The following is a 19,232-nucleotide window of genomic DNA, read 5'->3' as shown; positions in this document are numbered from 1 at the left end:
TTTCATGGCTACAGATGTGAGTGCTACAGGTCAGTAGTCATTTAGGCAGGTTACCTTAGTGTTCCTGGGCACAGGGACTATGGTGGTCTGCTTGAAAAAATGTTGGTATTACAGACTCGGTCAGGGACAGGTTGAAAATATCAGTGGAAGTGTTACTTGCTAAGATAAGCAAAGCAAAGCAGCGTGATGTCCTTTACACAAACATCCCTCTCTGAGATGTAGAATAACACTGGTCTCATAGACTAGTCATAACATAGCAAACGTAAATCCAGGACACTCAAATTAGTTTGGTATGGTTATATAAGATAGGTTACTTATTAAGGCAAACATGAAAGGTATGTAGGTGGGTCTATATTACCTGTCTAGTAACCCAAAGGTTGCATGTTCAAATCTCATGCTAATTAGCAACTTTGCAACTACTTAGCATGTTAGCTAACCCTAACCCTTAGAGCTAGCTAACGTTAGCCACAACAAATTCTTAACATATTGTCCGTATTTTAATTCGTAACATATTGTACAATTGCAAATCCTAAAATATAAGACATTGACACAAATGTATACACTCACTCTGGATAAGAGCATCTGCCAAATGACTACAATGTGAAATACATACCATACAAAAGGTAACATACACACAATTTGGTGTCTCGAATTTACATACAGAATAATACTAAATGCTCTGAAACCACATTGCGAATAAGGAATCACTGCGGCTCTATTCATGGTTTGCTATCTGCAACGTTCGAGAACGTTTTGCAACTGAATGTGGCCCGGGGCCAGGCCGCTTGAGTTTTACTTATTATCGGGATAATAATATAGCCCGCCCAGACTGGTCTACTACAACTTCTACTTTTGTAAAACATCAAAAATAAATGTGTGCATGACATGAGCTCTTTTTATAAAAGGAGAGCTTTTGACGTTCTCTCAACCAGTACCTAGCTATCTATTATTGAAAATCGAATCAGTTAAGAGAAAAATAATTGAGAAGCATGCATACTGACCAATAGGACAGCTGTAAACATGCTCTAAAGAGGCAGGATTCACTATATTTTATCGCTATTGTTGTTCCTTCGAAACATAATTCGGGATAATCATACTTTGGTAGCTAGATAATTAATATGTTTAGTCAGAACACTTTGCACGATCCACATCTGTTTGATATGAAGTCAAATGAACTTGGTCCGTGGAAACATCGACATTCATGTTTACTTTAAGAATGCTAACTGCTAGCCACTTATCTTGGGATTTGTGATGAGATTGGAAGCGGAGGGAAAGGAGGAAAAATCCGTGCTGGGCTGCCATGGGCAAGTTGGAAGAAAAACGTTCGCAATGTTATGCGACACATGTGAAAGAGGGGGTTTATTTTATTAATATTAAGTTATATGAATCGGTTGGTGTTGTCGGTTAGACATTTTACAATTGTCAGAAGCTAACTAGCCACGTATTGATAATTAGACTTTTAAAATGGCGGAAGGCTGGCCCATCCCCCCGACCCTCTTGTTGTTGAGTTTGAGTGTCTGCTGGGCACAGGATTCCTGCCCTGCTCCATGCTCTTGTCCAAGGGGGTCAGACGAAATCCAAATCCTGGATTGCAATAGGAAAAGGTTGGCAGCGGCCCCCCTGGATCCACCTCATGGGATAACTCATCTGTAAGTAGTCCAATATTAGCTAGTTTATCGGTAACAAGCTAGCACCTTTGTTTACAAGCTGCAGTGGCTCCTCAAGCTACCTGGAGCCCGCAGGTATAAACTGCAAAACTGCTTGCTGTTGTAAACCGTACTGCATGATTGTAGCGGGTTTACTAACACATTAGTTATAGTAGTTATGTTGGTTATGACGTTAGCTAATATGATGTAGACTGTTTAGCAGTTAGGGTATGACGTTTTGGCTCGGAAAGGTTTTTTCGCCTGGTCACAGACAGCTGTGTTGTGCACTGAAGTCCACAAGCGAAAGGAAATGGTGAGAGGAGGAGAGCACGTAGATGTCGAATGAATTATACAACTAGCAAAGTGATCATGCTGTTTGTATGTGGCTGCTATGAAAGTGAACTGTGTTTGTGTGATCAGGGTATTCAGGTATTCATTACGCAGATTCTGTTGAAAAATGTTTCTTAAACGGAAGCAAACAGAATGAAACGGGGATAAACATACCTGAATTTGTCCAATAGAAACTCTTTAACTGTTTGGACTAATAATTACACCCTAGATCAACTAGATGCAGGCAAGTGTGTGCATAGGCAGTATTGAATGTGTCACTCTGTCCTGGATTAGTAATTTCTCTCTCGACCTGTGCACCTACGTTGTAAACTTTAATTCATAGGCTAGGTTGTAGCAACCTCATGAGTGTAGTGAAATTGAGTGTCATGAAGTAGCCTAATTCTATTGATGTTACATTGAGCTGGGTGAATGGAATATGAATGACAGGCACTTACCGCCACTGATCTGGATGTGATCATTTTAGTTTTTCTTGTAAAGATGCCAAAGGTCCACTGAAAGGTGTCTATGGAATTCTATGTAATAACTAATGGTATCTTTTTCAGCACTATGAATCACAATGATCTGACAACTGTTCCATACCTTGGAGAAGTTACCCCAAACATCACAACACTCTCATTGTAAGTCAAAACAATTTTCTCCTCCTCTCTGTGAGTTGTGTGATGTGATTCGTAGGTGTCCTGTCGTAGTATGTGTGCCATAGTAGTAATGTGCAGTTCACAAACGACTCTTTTTACTGAGTCATGATTCGTTTTTTTGAGCAACTCCTTATTTGAAGTAGTTTGTTTGACCTTCGAGTGCTGGCCACAATGAGTCCTACAGCAGGATTAATACACGCTTCTCCGGCTCAGCAGCTCCAGAGACTTGTTTCGACCACCAACTGTCTGCCATATGCTCGAAGGAAGATATACTGAACAAAAATATAAACGAACCATGTAAAGTGTTGGTCCCATTTTTTTCATAAACTGAAACATTTCTGGGGTCTTATATTTCATACGCACAAAAGCTTATTTCTCCAAAATTTGTTGCACACATTTGTTTACATCCCTGTTGGTGAGCATTTCTCCTTTGCCAAGATAATCCACCCATCTGACAGGTGTGGCATATCAAGAAGCTGATTAGACAGCATGATCATTACACAGGTGCACCTTGTGCAGGGGACAAAATCTGCAGTTTTGTCAAACAACACAATGCCACAGATGTCTCAAATTTTGAGGGAGTGTGCAATTGGCATGCTAACTGCAGGAATGTCCACTAGAGCTGTTGCCAGATAATTTAACATTCATTTCTCTACCATAAGCCACCTCCAACATTGTTTTAGAGAATCTGGCACTACTTCCAACCGGCCTCACAACCGCAGACCACGTGTTACCACGCCAGCCCAGGACCTCCACATCCAGCTTCTTCACCTACGGGATCGTCTGAGATCGGCCACCTGGGCAGCTGATGAAACTGAGGAGTATTTCTGTCTGTAATAAAGCGCCTTTGTGGGGAGAAGCTCGTTCTGATTGGTGAGCCAGGCCCACCAATGGCTGCGCCCCTGCCCAGTCATGTGAAATCCATAGATTAGGGCCTAATACATTCATTTAAATTGACTGATTTCCTTATATGAACTGTGAAATGATTGCATGTTGCATTTATATTTTTGTTCAGTATAGATCATGAGCATAGATAAGAAAAATGCATGTTTAGAACTGACAATTAATCGCATGGTGCAAGAAAGAATGTAATTAATTGAAGGTTATGGACACAGCTTTGTAGAACCAAAACATACTGCTCAACAAACTTTGGAAGGAATTATTTGGAGGGCTGCAGTTCGCCAATGACATTTTTCTTATCACCCTCATCTCAGTCAAGCAATGCATTCTGCCAAGAGTCGTTCACAACCTAGTCCAGTTACAATCACAACTGGTCTCGACCTCGTTTCTAATGTATCAAGGAATAATCTTATTTGTTTGCATGCCTATCAACAAATGTACATTGTTTAAAGCACACGTTTTACGTCTGTCACGAATGACAGCTGCAATAAGCCACCTATGGTGAACGAGAGGCTTGTAGAATCATGACACGACTTTTGAGTTGTCAGTTCATTGTTTGCATGCTATGGGCATGACTGACTCAAATGAATGAAATGAGTTGAAAGATTTGTTATTTTGACTGAATGAGTTGAAAAGATAAGTCAGTAAAAAGAGCTGAACTTCCCAGCACTATGCAATAGGGAAGTGTCGGAAGAAAGGAATCACCGGCCGGGGGACTTCTGTCCAACCCTGCATTCTTTATGCCATGGTTTGGGTATAAATACACATTGATGGTGTATTTATGTAGATTAATGTTGATTATTATGTACATTACTGCTCATTGTGCACAGGGTCCACAACCGGATCTCAGAGCTGTGGATGCATCAGCTGCATCCATACATATCCTTGGAGACACTTGACCTGTCATCTAACTCCATCTCAGAGATCAAGGCTGGAGCTTTCCCACCCATGCAGCTGAAATACTTGTGAGTCTTGCCTGTGGCATTGTTTTCCAACTATAGTAGACAACTTCTAAGGAGGGAGGAAATTGTTGTTTCAGCAACAACCAAAAGGGTGTGTTCTACTTTACTTGTTATTGGCTTATTAATGTGACTTCTTAATCCAAAATAAAGACCTTAAAGTCTTTGGAATGTATACATGCAGGTGTAATGTAAAAGTAAACTGATCTCCCTTCCTGATTGAATGTTTCTGCATCTCTATCTCCCAGGAATTTAAGCAATAACAAGATCAGTGTCCTTGAACCTGGCTGCTTTGACAACATCTCCAGCTCCCTGCTGGTTCTGAAGCTGAACAGGAACAGAATAACACTGCTACCATACAAAGTTTTCAGGCTTCCCCAGCTGCAGTTCCTGTAAGTCAATGTTCTGCTTCAGTCAAACCATTTCTATAGCAATGATGAGCAGTGTGCAAACCTAATTACCAGACCCTCGCTAGATGGTAGGTTTCTTACATGATTTAGTCTACATATGTTAAGCTTTTGAATGTGTTTGATACTTTTGTATGAGGGACTATCCTTAGTTAAATATATTTTCATTCGTGATTGTGAATTTTTAGTTTTCACAGATTCAGTATGTAGTACGGTTTTATAGTAGTTGAAACAACTTATTCTAAACTGTCCAATTCTGACTCTTTCCTAGGGAATTGAAGCGCAACAAGATCAAGATGGTGGACAGCCTGACCTTCAAAGGGATGGCCTTACTGAAATCACTGAAGATGCAGCGGAATGGCATCACAAAGCTGATGGACGGTGCTTTCTTTGGGCTCAACAACATGGAGGAGCTGTGAGTTCTTCTGCCTTTTAGTCTTTTATAAGAAAGAGCAGTACAGTATTTGCACAGATAGGAGGAGCCAGATGTCTCACGGGATGTATAAATCTGAAGCATCTGTTCATCAAATATGGTGATAAGAGGAAGTCCAATGAATATGGAGCTAGATAATACTTGGCCGACATTCTGCAAATTTTCGCATTTTGAAACGTTTGCTCTCAATTCAGTTTTCTTTCCCAAAACTCCAATCTGTCACGAACAGAGTGCACTAAGTTTAGTAGACTTGACCCTTTGCCAAAGTAAAAAAAAAAATTTGCATTGTTTAGGAGTGTTACAAACGCCAATAGTTTCTCGCTAGATTGTACTTTGTTATGCCCACCTCCTTGCTTGTTCTGCCCACTATGCTTAATTTGCTCCAATTGGAAATGACACCGATGAGATAGTGAGCTCTAAGGGTTGGCTGATATTACGATACAATCGGAAATCAACTATGTTTGACAGACATTGTTGACGACAACGTGATGTGACAGACAATAGTTTTTATATATTAGAACTTTTTTTTACATATTTTAACATGACTGGCACCGCCGTAGTCGGGCAGCGCACAACAGTGCAGCTCGCAGCCAAATGACCTACGTATTCCTATTTGCTATAGCCTTTTTCAATAAATATGTAGGTAGACTTAGCCTACTATTTAACATAATGCAAGAGTAGGCCTACAATGTATGTATATTGTAGACGGAGTGGAGAGTGTCAAAAGCTGTGCAAAATGTCAGAACATTTATCTCGCTCACCTTGCCTATGTCTGATGATCATGGGCCTTTTACCGCAGACACGCCTTTGTCTGGCTTGTTTTATGAGCTTCATTTCCCTTCTTTTTTTTTTTCTCCCAATCCCCATTTTATTTGAATATGAGTTGTTGGTCTAAGCATATATTTCATGATCTACTTTCAAATGAATCTAAGAGCCCAGTAAAAGAGTTCTATCTCAGAAATGTTTGTGAATAGCCTAAATAAAAACATGAAATGGGAATAATGAGGGAGAGAACCAACAATTGCAAGATAGAATAATCAAATGGGAAGTTTCTGGCCTCCACCTGACCAAAGCTTTAGGAAAAATAAATTGTGTGCCGCCGGAAAATCCTTGCAAACCAAACAGCCAATAATATAGGCCTACACAAAATAAAAAATGTAATTCAATAAAATGTGCAGTAAATGTAACTTGTACAAGTTAAACTTCTAAACAGATTTATATTATTGTGGATTTTAATTTAATTTAATTTTTTTATGTAGCCTTTTTTATTTAACTAGGCAAGTCAGTTAAGAACAAATTCTTATTTACAATGATGGCCTACACTAGCCAAACCCGGACGATGCTGGGCCAATTGTGCGCCACCCTATGGGACTCCCAATCACGGCCAGTTGTGATACAGCCTGGAATTGAACCAGGGTGTCTGTAGTGACGCCTCAAGCACTGAGGTGTTTATTCAAATCCTTGAATTGCGCAATGGGCATTTTATTTGTATTTCTTTCACCTTTTATTTAACCAGGTAGGCCAGTTGCGACAAGTACAACTGCGACCTGGCCAAGATAAAGCAAAGCAGTGCGACAAAAACATCAACGCAGAGTTTCACATAAACAAACGTACAGTCAATAACAATTAGAAAAATCTATGTAAAGTGTGTGCAAATGTAGGGAGGTAAGGCAATAAATAGGCCATGGAGGTAAAATAATTACAATTTAGCAATAATACTGGAGTGATAGCTGTGCAGATGATGATGTGCAAGTAGAGATACTGGGGTGCAAAGGAGCAAGTGGATAAGTAACAATATGGGGGATGAGGTAGTTGGGTGTGCTATTTACAGATTGGCTGTGTAAAGGTACAGTGATCGGTAAGCTGCTCTGACAGCTGATGCTTGAAGTTAGAGGGGGAGATATAAGGTTTCAGTGATTTTTTTGTTGTTGCAATTTGTTCCAGTCATTGGCAGCAGAGAACTGGAAGGAAAGGTGGCCAAAGGAAGTGTTGGCTTTGGGGATGACCAGTGAAATATACCTGCTGGAGCGTGTGCTACGGGTGGGTGTTGCTATGGTGACCAGTGAGCTGATCACCTGTGGGCGCTCATTACATAAGCTCCCACAGCAGTGCTTTCGATAAGCAGGAACAATAAATAAATGCTGCTTATAAAAAGAGTAACCCACATTTGGATGGGCTACAAATGACAATAAATAAAGTAAACAAAATAAGTTCTAAATTAACCAAAAAAGTGTAAGGCATACAGCAGATATTCTAACCTAGGCTGCATTTGTTTAAAATAAGAGGCGTCTGTGGATACAGGCTTTGGAAATTAAACAAATAAAAAGTGCAATGAAGAACCATCCAGACTATTTCTTTTCATTATATATTAACCTTTCTAAAGGTTTCTGGCAAGGAACACAAGCATGTTCACTTTTTCTGGCTTTAATAGATTGTGGAGTAACAATATTACACGTTAAGGCGGAACGTTTTTTTGCACAGATGCAAAGGTATTTGAGGGCAACGTTGTCCAAGAGTGGAAGTCAAACCTTTTTCCCCCTCCACCATGCCAGTGGGTCATCATCTCCTCCTGTGCTGGCCTGCTGTTGCTCACTTAGTGACTGTTTGCTTAGCTCTCCCAAGCAGACTTTCCAGCGACGTCTGCTATGGTGAACAAGCGTACTCGATTTCAGTTGAAATTGTCCGAAATCACCAATGAAAGGGGTCTCGTATCACACTGTAGGCCTACAACGTTTGGTTCCAAATCACCATTCAAAGTTATCGGTGTTAAGTTCATGTTTTAAGTATCCCTATATTTCTGTTATTACGGGGCTATCACTCAGTCAAGAGTGCGCCTGCGCAGGAAGTCTGTTCGTTAATGGTCCTAGCCGAGAGTGCAATGGCTACCTTGTAGTGTGTTCATACGGTATAGTAAACTTTGTTAAACTGGAACCTTGTCGTTGTGTCATTTCGAGTTAACAATCGGTACCACTTATCACCATATTGATTGGTTTATATATATTTATTTATTTGCACACAAGAAAATACACACTTGGTAAGATGATTTCCACAATGTAGTCTCATGAACAGAGGTTTATGCTTGACAGTTTGCATTACAGATCAGTTACTGTGTTGCTAGGCAACACAACGATGGGACGATGTGCATTCCAGACATCGTCCAACCCGAGTGAGCACAAAGTATTGGGACAGTGACACATTTGTTGTTTTGACTCCAGCACTTTGATACAATGACTGAGGTTAAAGTGCAGACTGTCAGGTTTAATATTAGGGTATTTTCATCCATATTTAGAAATTACAGCACTTTTTATACATAGTCCTCCCATTTAAGGGACCACAAGTATTGGAACAAATGAACTTGTCTATTAAAGTAGTTTGAAGTTTCATATTTGGTCCCATATTCCTAGAACGTAATGATTACATAAATTACATAAATCTTGTGACACTACAAACTTGTTGGATGCATTTGCTGTTTGTTTTGTTTGTGTTTCATATTATTTTATGTCCAGTAGAAATGAATGGTAAACAATGTATTGTTTCATTTTGTTAATAAGAATATAATCTGTTTCTAAACACTTCTAAATTAATGTGGATGCTACAATGATTACGGGTAGTCCTGAATCAATCGTAAATAATGATGAGTGAGAAAGTTAGATGCACAAATTTCTACACCACACCCCCCCCCCCCCCAAAAAAAAATTACTAACTTCGCCAGTTATTGTAAAGGTGAGCGGTTAGCATGTCTTGGGGGTATGATATTTGTGATCTGTAACTTTCTCACACATCATTATTACCGATTAATTCAAGACTATCCGTAATCATGGTAGTATCCACATTAATGTAAAAGTGACACCAAAATGACACTACATTATTTACCATTAATTTCTATTGGGCACTAAAAAATTGTATGTTTTCTAAGAGAGCTGGAGCACAACAATTTGACAGAGGTCAACAAAGGCTGGCTGTATGGCCTGCACATGCTGCATGTTCTGCGGGTCAACCAGAACACCATCGGCATCATCCGACCAGACGCCTGGGAGTTCTGCCAAAAGCTGGAGGAGCTGTGAGTTCTCTTTCTAACCCCAACCCCACTTTTCTCCCACTGTTGGAGATGGGAGTGCGTTAGGGTTTATTGTTACCCCTTTATGAAGCTGAAAGACCAGTATCTATTTGGGACTTGGGGAGGGTGTATTGCAGATAATTTATGTTGATGTTAACACATGGATTTCAGCTCATTCTTAAGGGGCCAAGATGTTTTAGTACAGTATGATTGCCGAAGACCATTGTCCAAGCTTGTCTCCTGGGGATGTCCTCTTTAGAGATCTGTCCTTCAACCACCTCACCCGGTTGGAGGAGACCGCGTTCATTGGACTGCGCCTTCTGGAGAACCTGAACCTAGGAGAGAATACCATCAGCCACCTGGGAGAGGGAGTCTTCAGCAGTCTGGCCAATCTGCGCTCACTGTAAGGACCTCACACCACTCTATAAAAACATTTGTTTTTTTAATATATCAGATTGGTCCTGTCTTCATTTTGTTGAATTAGTAGTACCCTAGTGTACTGGTACTCTATTAGACTGTTGTATGGTAGACCACTAAACTGCAGTATAGTAAGTAGAACATTTATCTTCTCGTCATCATGTCTTTGTCTTTTACATGTAGTATAGATCCACTCATTCGCATAATTTAGCTTTTAAGACCTCTGAGCCATGAAGAATACCAGAAAGGCTCAATTAACAAAATACTACCTTTTCATCCAAAATCCCTCTGGGAAGTGGAGGAGGGAGCACTAACACATTCATTGACATGCTGAGTTCCAAGAAGGCATTGAGCTGCATAAAGAGGGAGGTCAGGGCTCTGGGTCAGCACACATCCCTGGGCTGTCCGTAGCAGGGGGAATTAGAGAGTTAAGGACCTTTGAGATCCACCCAGGCATGAGCAAGGAGAAACAAAAGCGCCCATGACCCGTCCTGTGAACACAAGCCCTCTGTGGGTTTAGAAGGACCCATGAACCTAAACACAGCCAATTAATCCCCTCATCAGAACTGCAGGAGCAATGAGCTATGACACTCTGGAAAGTATGCCACTTCACATTTGCCAAATGAATCAAATTGGTTTGGACACCCGGAGCAGAAATGAACTTCTATCTGTCTTGTACTGTGTCATCACCAAGCAATGCAGATCAGGGTGATCTTTGTGCTTCTTATTCTGGGGAAAATATATATTTTTTCTTACATATTTCTGTTTGCGTTTCAGAGACATACGGAATAATGAGATCTCTTGGGCCATTGAGGATTCCATTGGTGTGTTTGTTGGAATGAAGAAGCTGAACACATTGTAAGGGTGTTCTGCATAATATATTACTTTTGTTGCTATGGATACTGATATTGGCAGAATATTTGTTGGCATATTTAATCTGTTTATTCCCCAGGATTCTACAGCGGAACAAGATTAAATCTATCACAAAGGAAGCCTTTGAGAGTCTGGAGGAACTAGATCACTTGTAAGTACCTCTATAGCCAAGCCACTCTGAGGGATGGTTGGTCCCCATTAAGACGATTCAGCAGCTATCACTTCAAGACCGAGAGAGATGTTTCTGATTACCCCAGTGCATCTGTTTTATTGTGCTAGTATCATAAGATGCCACTTTGATAGTGTCATGGTGCTAGCGCAGCACTTCATTCATATTTATTTTCATCAACAGGGACCTGAGCAAGAATGGGATCATGTCCATCCACCCTGATTCATTGTCTCACATGAACTTAAAAGTGTTGTGAGTAAGAAGTACTAATTTCTGAGGTGACGTCTTGGGAGTCCTTGTGGCAGATTTTACAATAATATTTTCTGTATAGAATACATTCACAAATTCAAGAATGATGGAAAAATGCGATATGACTGTCCTGTCCTCAGTTTTCTGAACACTAGCAGCCTGCTGTGTGACTGCCAACTGCAGTGGCTGGGCCCATGGTTGACTGACAACCGCTTCCTGCAGTCTGTCTCCGCTATGTGTGCTCACCCTGCCAGCCTGCTGGGCCGTAACGTCCTGTCTGTCAGCCTGGAGGAGCTGGTCTGTGGTCAGTCACCTAGCTACCTACCCTGCTTTATCTAGTCTGGACCAGATCTCACGTACTGGGACAATTATCCCATAACTTATTTATTTAATATCATGGCCCTCTCTCTCCACTCTTTCCCACAGATGACTTCCCAAAGCCCCGGATCACTGACCACCCTGACACCGCCACTGCCCTGCGTGGGACCAATGTGACTCTGAGCTGCCTGGCATCCAGCAGCAGTGACTCCCCCATGGCCACGGCCTGGAGGAAGGACGGGGAGGTGCTGTGTGACGCAGAGGTGCAGAATTACGCCCGCTACCAGGAGGGAAAGCTGTTCTACACCACCGTGCTGCATCTCCTCAACGTCAACTTCACAGACGAAGGACGCTACCAGTGTGTTGTCTCGAACCACTTTGGCTCTAACTACTCCAACAGGGCCAAGCTCACAGTCAATGGTGAAGAAACTTTTGGTTTTCTCTCCTGATGAGTTTTTACTGATTAATATCTGACTTGTTCCTTGGCATTTAGCTGTTGAAGTTCGAGCTTGCATGGTTGTTTCGAAAGACATCTATTGAAAGCTGTCTTCAACAGGTTCTTAACTACTTTCTTTTCATTTCCCCTCTCCCTCAGAGCTGCCGTCCTTTCTGAAGACTCCGATGGACCTGACCATACGCACGGGCACCATGGCCAGGCTGGAGTGTGCTGCCGAGGGTCACCCATCACCCCAGATCGCCTGGCAGAAAGACGGGGGCACAGACTTCCCTGCTGCCCGGGAGAGAAGGATGCACGTCATGCCAGACGATGACATCTTCTTCATTGCCAATGTAAAGACGGAGGATATGGGGGTGTACAGCTGCACAGCCCAGAACGCTGCAGGGAGCCTGTCTGCCAACGCTACACTCACTGTGCTAGGTGAGCTTCATTCTTACCTGCCTGGCATAGTTTACTGACCTTAGTGTTTCTTTATGAATCACATCTGTTCATAATTTGATAAATGATCACTGAATGTGAACTACTGTATGTTAAATGTAAATCTCTCTCCTCCCAGAAACTCCGTCCTTCATGCGTCCCCTGGAGGACAGGACGGTAGCTCGTAGGGAGACGGCAGTGCTCCAGTGTATCGCAGGCGGAAGCCCAGCACCCCGCCTCAACTGGACCAAGGATGACGGGCCCCTGGTCCTCACCGAGCGACACTTCTTTGCCGCCGCCAACCAGCTCCTCATCATCGTGGACGCTGTGTCGGCAGACACAGGGAAGTACACGTGCATCATGTCCAACACGCTGGGCACGGAGCGCGGCCATATCTACCTCAGCATATCGCCCTCGCCCAACAAATGCGACACTGCGGGCGGCTACAACAAGGATAGCTGGAACACGGTGGGCATCATGGTGATCGTGGTGGTCTGCTGCGTGGTGGGCACCTCGCTGGTCTGGGTCATCGTCATCTACCACATGCGAAGGAAGAGCGAGGACTACAGCATCACCAACTCAGACGAGATGAACCTGCCGGTAGACATCCCCAGCTACCTGTCCTCTCAGGGAACGCTGTCTGAGCCTCAGGAGGGATACACCAACTCTGAAGCAGGGAGCCACCAGCAGCTCATGCCACCACTGTCCAACGGCTACGTCCACAAGGGAACTGGCTACGTCCACAAGGGAACTGGCTACGTCCACAAGGGAACTGGCTACGTCCACAAGGGAACTGGCTACGTCCACAAGGGAACTGGCTACGTCCACAAGGGAACTGGCTACGTCCACAAGGGAACTGACGGTAACTTTAACTATACTTACTTCCCAGATTCACTATCCGTCTCCTTCATCTGAGGCCCTTTGACATTACAATGTAATTATCTGTTTTTGTACTCAGTCTGACTGTTCTTCTGATTTTCTTTTGTTTTTTTTAGGGGGTAGGTCAGCTTTAATATTGCAGATGGATTTTGGGTTATCAATTTAATTGTTTGCATCATTTCTACTCCCACTTTATTTTTGTGATGATAATATATATATACATGCATGCATACATACATACATACATACATACATACATACATACATACATACACACACACACGGGGGGGGAAAAGTATTTGATCCCCTGCTGATTTTGTACGTTTGCCCACTTACAAAGAAATGATCAGTCTATAATTTTAATAGTAGGTTTATTTCAACAGTGAGCGACAGAATAACAACAAAAAAATCCAGAAAAACGCATGTCAAAAATGTTATAAAATGATTTGCATTTTAATGAGGGAAATAAGTATTTGACCCCTCTGCAAAACATGACTTAGTACTTGGTGGCAAAACCCTTGTTGGCAATCAGAGGTCAGACGTTTCTTGTAGTTGGTCACCAGGTTTGCACACACCTCAGGAGGGATTTTGTCCCACTCCTCTTTGCAGATCTTCTCCAAGTCATTAAGGTTTCGAGGCTGATGTTTGGCAACTCGAACCTTCAGCTCCCTCCACAGATTTTCTATGGGATTAAGGTCTGAAGACTGGCTAGGCTACTCCAGGACCTTAATGTGCTTCTTCTTGAGCCACTCCTTTGTTGCCTTGGCCGTGTGTTTTGGGTCATTGTCATGCTGGAATACCCATCCACGACCCATTTTCAATGCCCTGGCTGAGGGAAGGAGGTTTTCACCCAAGATTTGACGGTACATGGCCCCGTCCATCGTCCCTTTGATGCGGTGAAGTTGTCCTGTCCCCTTAGCAGAAAAACACCCCCAAAGCATAATGTTTCCACCTCCGTGTTTGACGGTGGAGATGGTGTTCTTGGGGTTATAGGCAGCATTCCTCCTCCTCCAAACACGGCGAGTTGAGTTGATGTCAAAGAGCTCCATTTTGGTCTCATCTGACCACAACACTTTCACCAGTTGTCCTCTGAGTCATTCAATGTTCATTGGCAGACTTCAGACGGGCCTGTATATGTATTCTTGAGCAGGGGGACGCTGCAGGATTTCAGTCCTTCACGGCGTACTGTGTTACCAATTGTTTTCTTGGTGACTATGGTCCCAGCTACCTTGAGATCATTGACAAGATACTCCCGTGTAGTTCTGGGCTGATTCCTCACCGTTCTCATGATCATTGCAACTCCACGAGGTGAGATCTTGCATGGAGCCCCAGGCTGAGGGATATTGACAGTTCTTTTGTGTTTCTTCCATTTGCGAATAATCGCACCAAATGTTGTCACCTTCTCACCAAGCTGCTTGGCGATGGTCTTGTAGCCCATTCCAGCCTTATGTAGGTCTACAATCTTGTCCCTGACATCCTTGGAGAGCTCTTTGATCTTGGCCATGGTGGAGAGTTTGGAATCTGATTGATTGTCTTTTATACAGGTAACAAGCTGCGTTTAGGAGCACTCCCTTTAAGAGTGTGCTCCTAATCTCAGCTCGTTACCTGTATAAAAGACACCTGGGAGCCAGAAATCTTTCTGATAGAGAGGGGGTCAAATCCTTATTTCCCTCATTAAAATGCAAATCAATTTATAACATTTTTGACATGCGTTTTTCTGGATATTTTTGTTGTTATTCTGTCTCTCACTGTTCAAATAAACCTACCATTAAAATTATAGACAGTGGGCAAACATACAAAATCAGCAGGGGATCAAATACTTTTTTCCCCCACTGTATATATATACTTTTTTTTTTTTTCTTCGCCCAACCCTACCATCCCTACCCTGATTGGAGTAAACTAACGGACATTTTTACATTTACATTTAAGTCATTTAGCAGACCCTCTTATCCAGAGCGACTTACAAATTGGTGCATTCACCTTATAATATCCAGTGCAGCAACCACTTTACAATAGTGCATCTAAATCTTTTAAGGGGGGGTTAGAAGGATTACTTTATCCTATCCCAGGTATTCCTTAAAGAGGTGGGGTTTCAGGTGTCTCCGGAAGGTGGTGATTGACTCCGCTGTCCTGGCGTCGTGAGGGAGCTTGTTCCACCATTGGGATGCCAGAGCAGCGAACAGACATTACTTCATGTAGTTAAATATGCATCTATTCCTATATTCCTCTTTCTAGCAATATTGCCCTAAAAATCAATACTTTACCCAAGAGAATAACGATATTTCCCATTGACTGATTGTGGTTTTTCAGATCCCCTAACAATACAGTTTGCAGGTCCATCTGAACTCTGACATTATGACGTTACAACCATTCCTGGACCTGACTCCAAAAGCAAACCACCGATGGACAGAATATATTATCTATTGATTATGTTACCTCGTGGCAGAGTCTGCACAAGTCTGACTGTTCAATGACTCATATATTGAGCATTCTTCTTTTTAGCAAGTATTTTATGTTATAGCTTAAATTGAAACAAATGGATTGATGCCAGTTATTGTTTTTATAGATCTGTTCCCAACTAACTTGTTCTGAATTTTAAATGCCAGGTCAACTATTGCACCTGACCAGTGAAAAGGTTGAGTGAGTCACCATCCTGTTTGTGTGTTGTCCAGGTGTGTGCTACAGTGACACAGGCAGCGAGGTGGACACCGAGGCCAACGGGATGCTGCACTGCCGCGTGGGCTCTCTGTTCACGGGACAAAGCAGCTTCCATCCTGGGCAGCCACGCGAGGGACTGGCTGGGGTGTCGACAGGTCGGTTTAGTTATGAGAACCAACAAACAACTTATTAATCTCTTGTATGTATCCTCTTGAATGCACAGATGAACAATGGCTTTTTCATCACAGTTTGTTGAAAGGTCTATGTCTCCATCAGATAGTGGGGTTTGTTATAGAGCAAGAGTTTGATGAAATAGATTGTCCTCAACAGGTGGTGCAGGGCCGCTGGTCATCTGCTCGGACTGCTACGACAACGCTAACATGTACTCTCGGACCCGGGAGTACTACGCCTACCTGGCCGAGGATGACCCCCTGGACAAGGGTCTCTCTGGCATCATAGCCCACCTTCCCAAGCAGCCCTATAGGGAGCAGTGAGGCCAGCATGAGGACACAGCCCTCATCAACAACCAGGACTCCTCACCAGCCACAACTCCTCAGTCTTCCTCACCAAGAGGCTGAGCAAAGCCCTCTGGCCCCCAGAACAACACTACAGCACCGGTGAGAGATCAGCTACAGACTGCCTGACGGACCTTAGTGGCATGCATGTCAACAGTGAGCTCACAGAGATATGTTTTGAAAGTGATCTCACAGACCTGTTATTTAACAGTGACCTCAGACATACTGTGAACTGACAGACATGAATTCTAAACCGTGAGCTCGCAGACGCTCATTTTGACAAGTCAACTTTCAGATACCGACACGTTGAAGTCTATGAGCTCCTCTATGGATGCAAATCCTTTCTGTTGAGTAATGTAAGCATTTCACCTGTTGTATTTGGCATGTGACAAATACAATTACATTTTTTTGATTTGATGTCTATTTGGTCTCTGCAGATGTTCCCCCAGGTCGTTTTGGGGCAAAGGGGAGGACTTGCCTACAGTGCCCCAACCAGGTCTGTCACAGCAGCCAGTGACTGTGCACACAACTCCCTAGGCATCTTCAGTTGCTGAGGGAGAGGAGTGTGGAGGTGGAGCTCTCCCTTCCCCAGAGCACACAATACCACAGAAGTGCCTCTTATAGGACTACGTCTCAGCAGCACATCCAGGCCCCCACATAGAGCTCTGCCCCCTTCCCTATACACCCTGCCATCCTCTCTCACTGGGTCCTCTTCTTCAGCCACTACCTCCAAAGAGACCACTCTCTGCCAAAAATGCTTTCTTGTATGTTTAGATTATTTCAGTCACACAGAGACTATTTGCTCCTATGATTTTGAAAAAGGACCATATCTAGGGCTTAAGAACTGAACAGGTGAATTACGCACCCTGATTCCCTCCACCTCCCCTTCCTCCCTCTCATTCTAGAGGAAGCTATGAATGTATGTGTCAAAGAGAAATGTTGGATGCTGCCTTTTTTGAGTTGTCAGAATTTGAACGTGCTCTCACGACGTACTGCCTGGAAGGTGGATTGGCAGCAGTGTTGATGGATGCCCCAGTTGTGCTTTCTGCTTGCAGATGCCACATTCTTGGTACAGTTTTGTTGGAGCACACTTCGTGATTTAAGTTACAAGTCCAGGACATTGCTTCCTCTCATCCAGGACTAGAGGGGTCAAAGAGACCCCAGTTGTTTCTTGTTCAGCAGTGAGTGGTGCATACCTATAGGATCACTGAATGAATCCCCCCTCTAGCCATCCGTATTGACTGTAATCGTCTACTATTATGCAAACCCAGAGACAATGACACTAGATGTGTGAGAATTTTCATCTATCTATGTCTCTTAAGCTAAGATTGTTTTGCCTTGGGTCAAATAGAGGCAGTCGTACCGACAGTTACTCATGTTTTTTGTTGTTGTATGAAAACACACTGTCGAAGCAAAGAAAATATTCAGTATTGCACATTATTTTGACAGTCATGGTTCAGGTGGCCTCTCTTTAATGGTCATCTTTCAGATGGTTTTCAACAGGCATTCTCAGTAACCCTCCATCAGGTAACCCTATGGTTTCTAATCACTTATATGCACTGATCATCATTTCCTCTCAAAAGGTTATTTTATAGGCACTTACCTCATACATGGTGTGTTTTATTATGCAGTGTGTATGCCATTTTAGATTCCTAATGGATAATATATGCCTTTACCCCCAATTTCATCGACCCTAGATACTGGCCAGATTTAACCTTGGGACTGTGAAGAATGTATTGTATTGATTAAACGTTTATGTATACTCACAACTACGTCCCTCAAACCCTAAGAAGGTAGTTGGAATTATTTTTGTCCTAACCTGCAGTAAGTTAGATTTGTTTTTTGTGTGCATGTCAGAATTTTTGTAGTCACTCCAGGGTGATTCCTAACTTGAGAGGGTAGATTTTCACAACATTGTGGAAAGCATGTAGATCTCAAGTCAGGATTTGGCCCAAAATGTTGGTACAAATTTCATCTAGCTAAAACCAAGATGTTTAATAAGGGTTGTCTTTCATTTAAATCACACCTGTTTCCTTTGCTCAAATAAAATAACAATCATTTTGGCAATGGAACAGAGATACTTCAGAATAAGATGTAGATGTGTGAAGGCTATACAAACAAAGATACTACATGAACATTGCCCTGACAAGTTTGGTTGAATCCGTCCTTTAGTCATTCTTTTACACCTTTTGAAATCTCACAATTATTGCACTTCCGATTCAGCCAAACATGATTGCATTTCCTCTCTCTCGTGCACACTTTCATTGCTGGTTTCTTTTACGTGTATGTCAACTACTATGCTTTTATTCCTGCCTCTACCATGTTGACAGTTATACATTTCCGTGTAGGATTGTTTCTTATGTTACACAATGCATTCATGCTAAAATCGTAACTTTTTGATAAGACATTCCGTGTGACTTTGCTTGATAATGCATCTGGTACATTTTCGTATTTTGAGTTTGATCAAAAAGGACTCCTTTTGTCAATGTTGCAGTTGGTCTCAAACTGCTCTTTGTCTCTCTGGTACGTGACTTTGCACATGATTCTTGTACACAATTGATTTTTGTTGTGGCTTCTTTTCAAAAGTCCATGGTTTTGAAGTTCTATAAACCAGGTCATCCCTTGTATACCAAAATAAATCATTCTAGCCACATGCCACTGGATTCAATATTGGCATGAAAAGAGATAATACACAGATTACATTTTCTGCTGGATAATTAAAGCATTTCAATTCAAGGTAGTAATTGTTGCCGATAGCTTAGTCACTTTTTTTTTTTTTTTTTTTTAACGCACTCCTTGCATCTGGTAGAAACAGTTCTCTAATCCGAGTCCATTGTGGGTTTGCTCTACTGAATGTTGGATTTTATATTGAACAAAAATATAAAAGCAACA

At 42.4% G+C, this 19,232-nt stretch overlaps 1 protein-coding gene across 3 annotated transcripts; it reads left to right on the top strand.

The window, feature by feature from the left end:
• The first annotated feature begins 987 nt into the window (after positions 1–987).
• On the top strand, positions 988–18,993 carry LOC106565871 (leucine-rich repeats and immunoglobulin-like domains protein 2). 3 transcript variants are annotated; one of them, XM_045691745.2, is made up of 18 exons: positions 1,487–1,649; positions 2,540–2,614; positions 3,316–3,505; positions 4,363–4,497; positions 4,740–4,883; positions 5,170–5,313; positions 9,248–9,391; positions 9,648–9,791; positions 10,583–10,663; positions 10,758–10,829; positions 11,031–11,099; positions 11,237–11,400; positions 11,523–11,834; positions 12,010–12,291; positions 12,428–13,150; positions 15,840–15,980; positions 16,156–16,442; positions 16,778–18,993. In XM_045691745.2, exons 3-17 carry the CDS (start codon positions 3,441–3,443, stop codon positions 16,317–16,319), a joined length of 2,784 nt encoding a protein of 927 aa, XP_045547701.1. In that variant the 5' UTR covers positions 1,487–1,649; positions 2,540–2,614; positions 3,316–3,440; the 3' UTR covers positions 16,320–16,442; positions 16,778–18,993. The 3 variants fall into 3 exon arrangements, with proteins under 3 accessions (XP_013988970.3, XP_045547701.1, XP_013988971.1); XM_014133495.3 differs by lacking the exon at positions 3,316–3,505 and having other exon boundaries at positions 988–1,649; XM_014133496.3 differs by lacking the exon at positions 1,487–1,649 and having other exon boundaries at positions 3,295–3,505.
• The last annotated feature ends 239 nt before the right edge of the window (positions 18,994–19,232 follow it).

The sequence above is a fragment of the Salmo salar genome, chromosome 12 (genome assembly GCF_965601325.2).
Source record: "Salmo salar chromosome 12, fSalSal1, whole genome shotgun sequence".
Lineage (NCBI taxonomy): Eukaryota > Metazoa > Chordata > Actinopteri > Salmoniformes > Salmonidae > Salmo > Salmo salar.
Note: the sequence above shows the minus strand (reverse complement) of the source record. Positions and strands in the feature narration are given on the sequence as shown.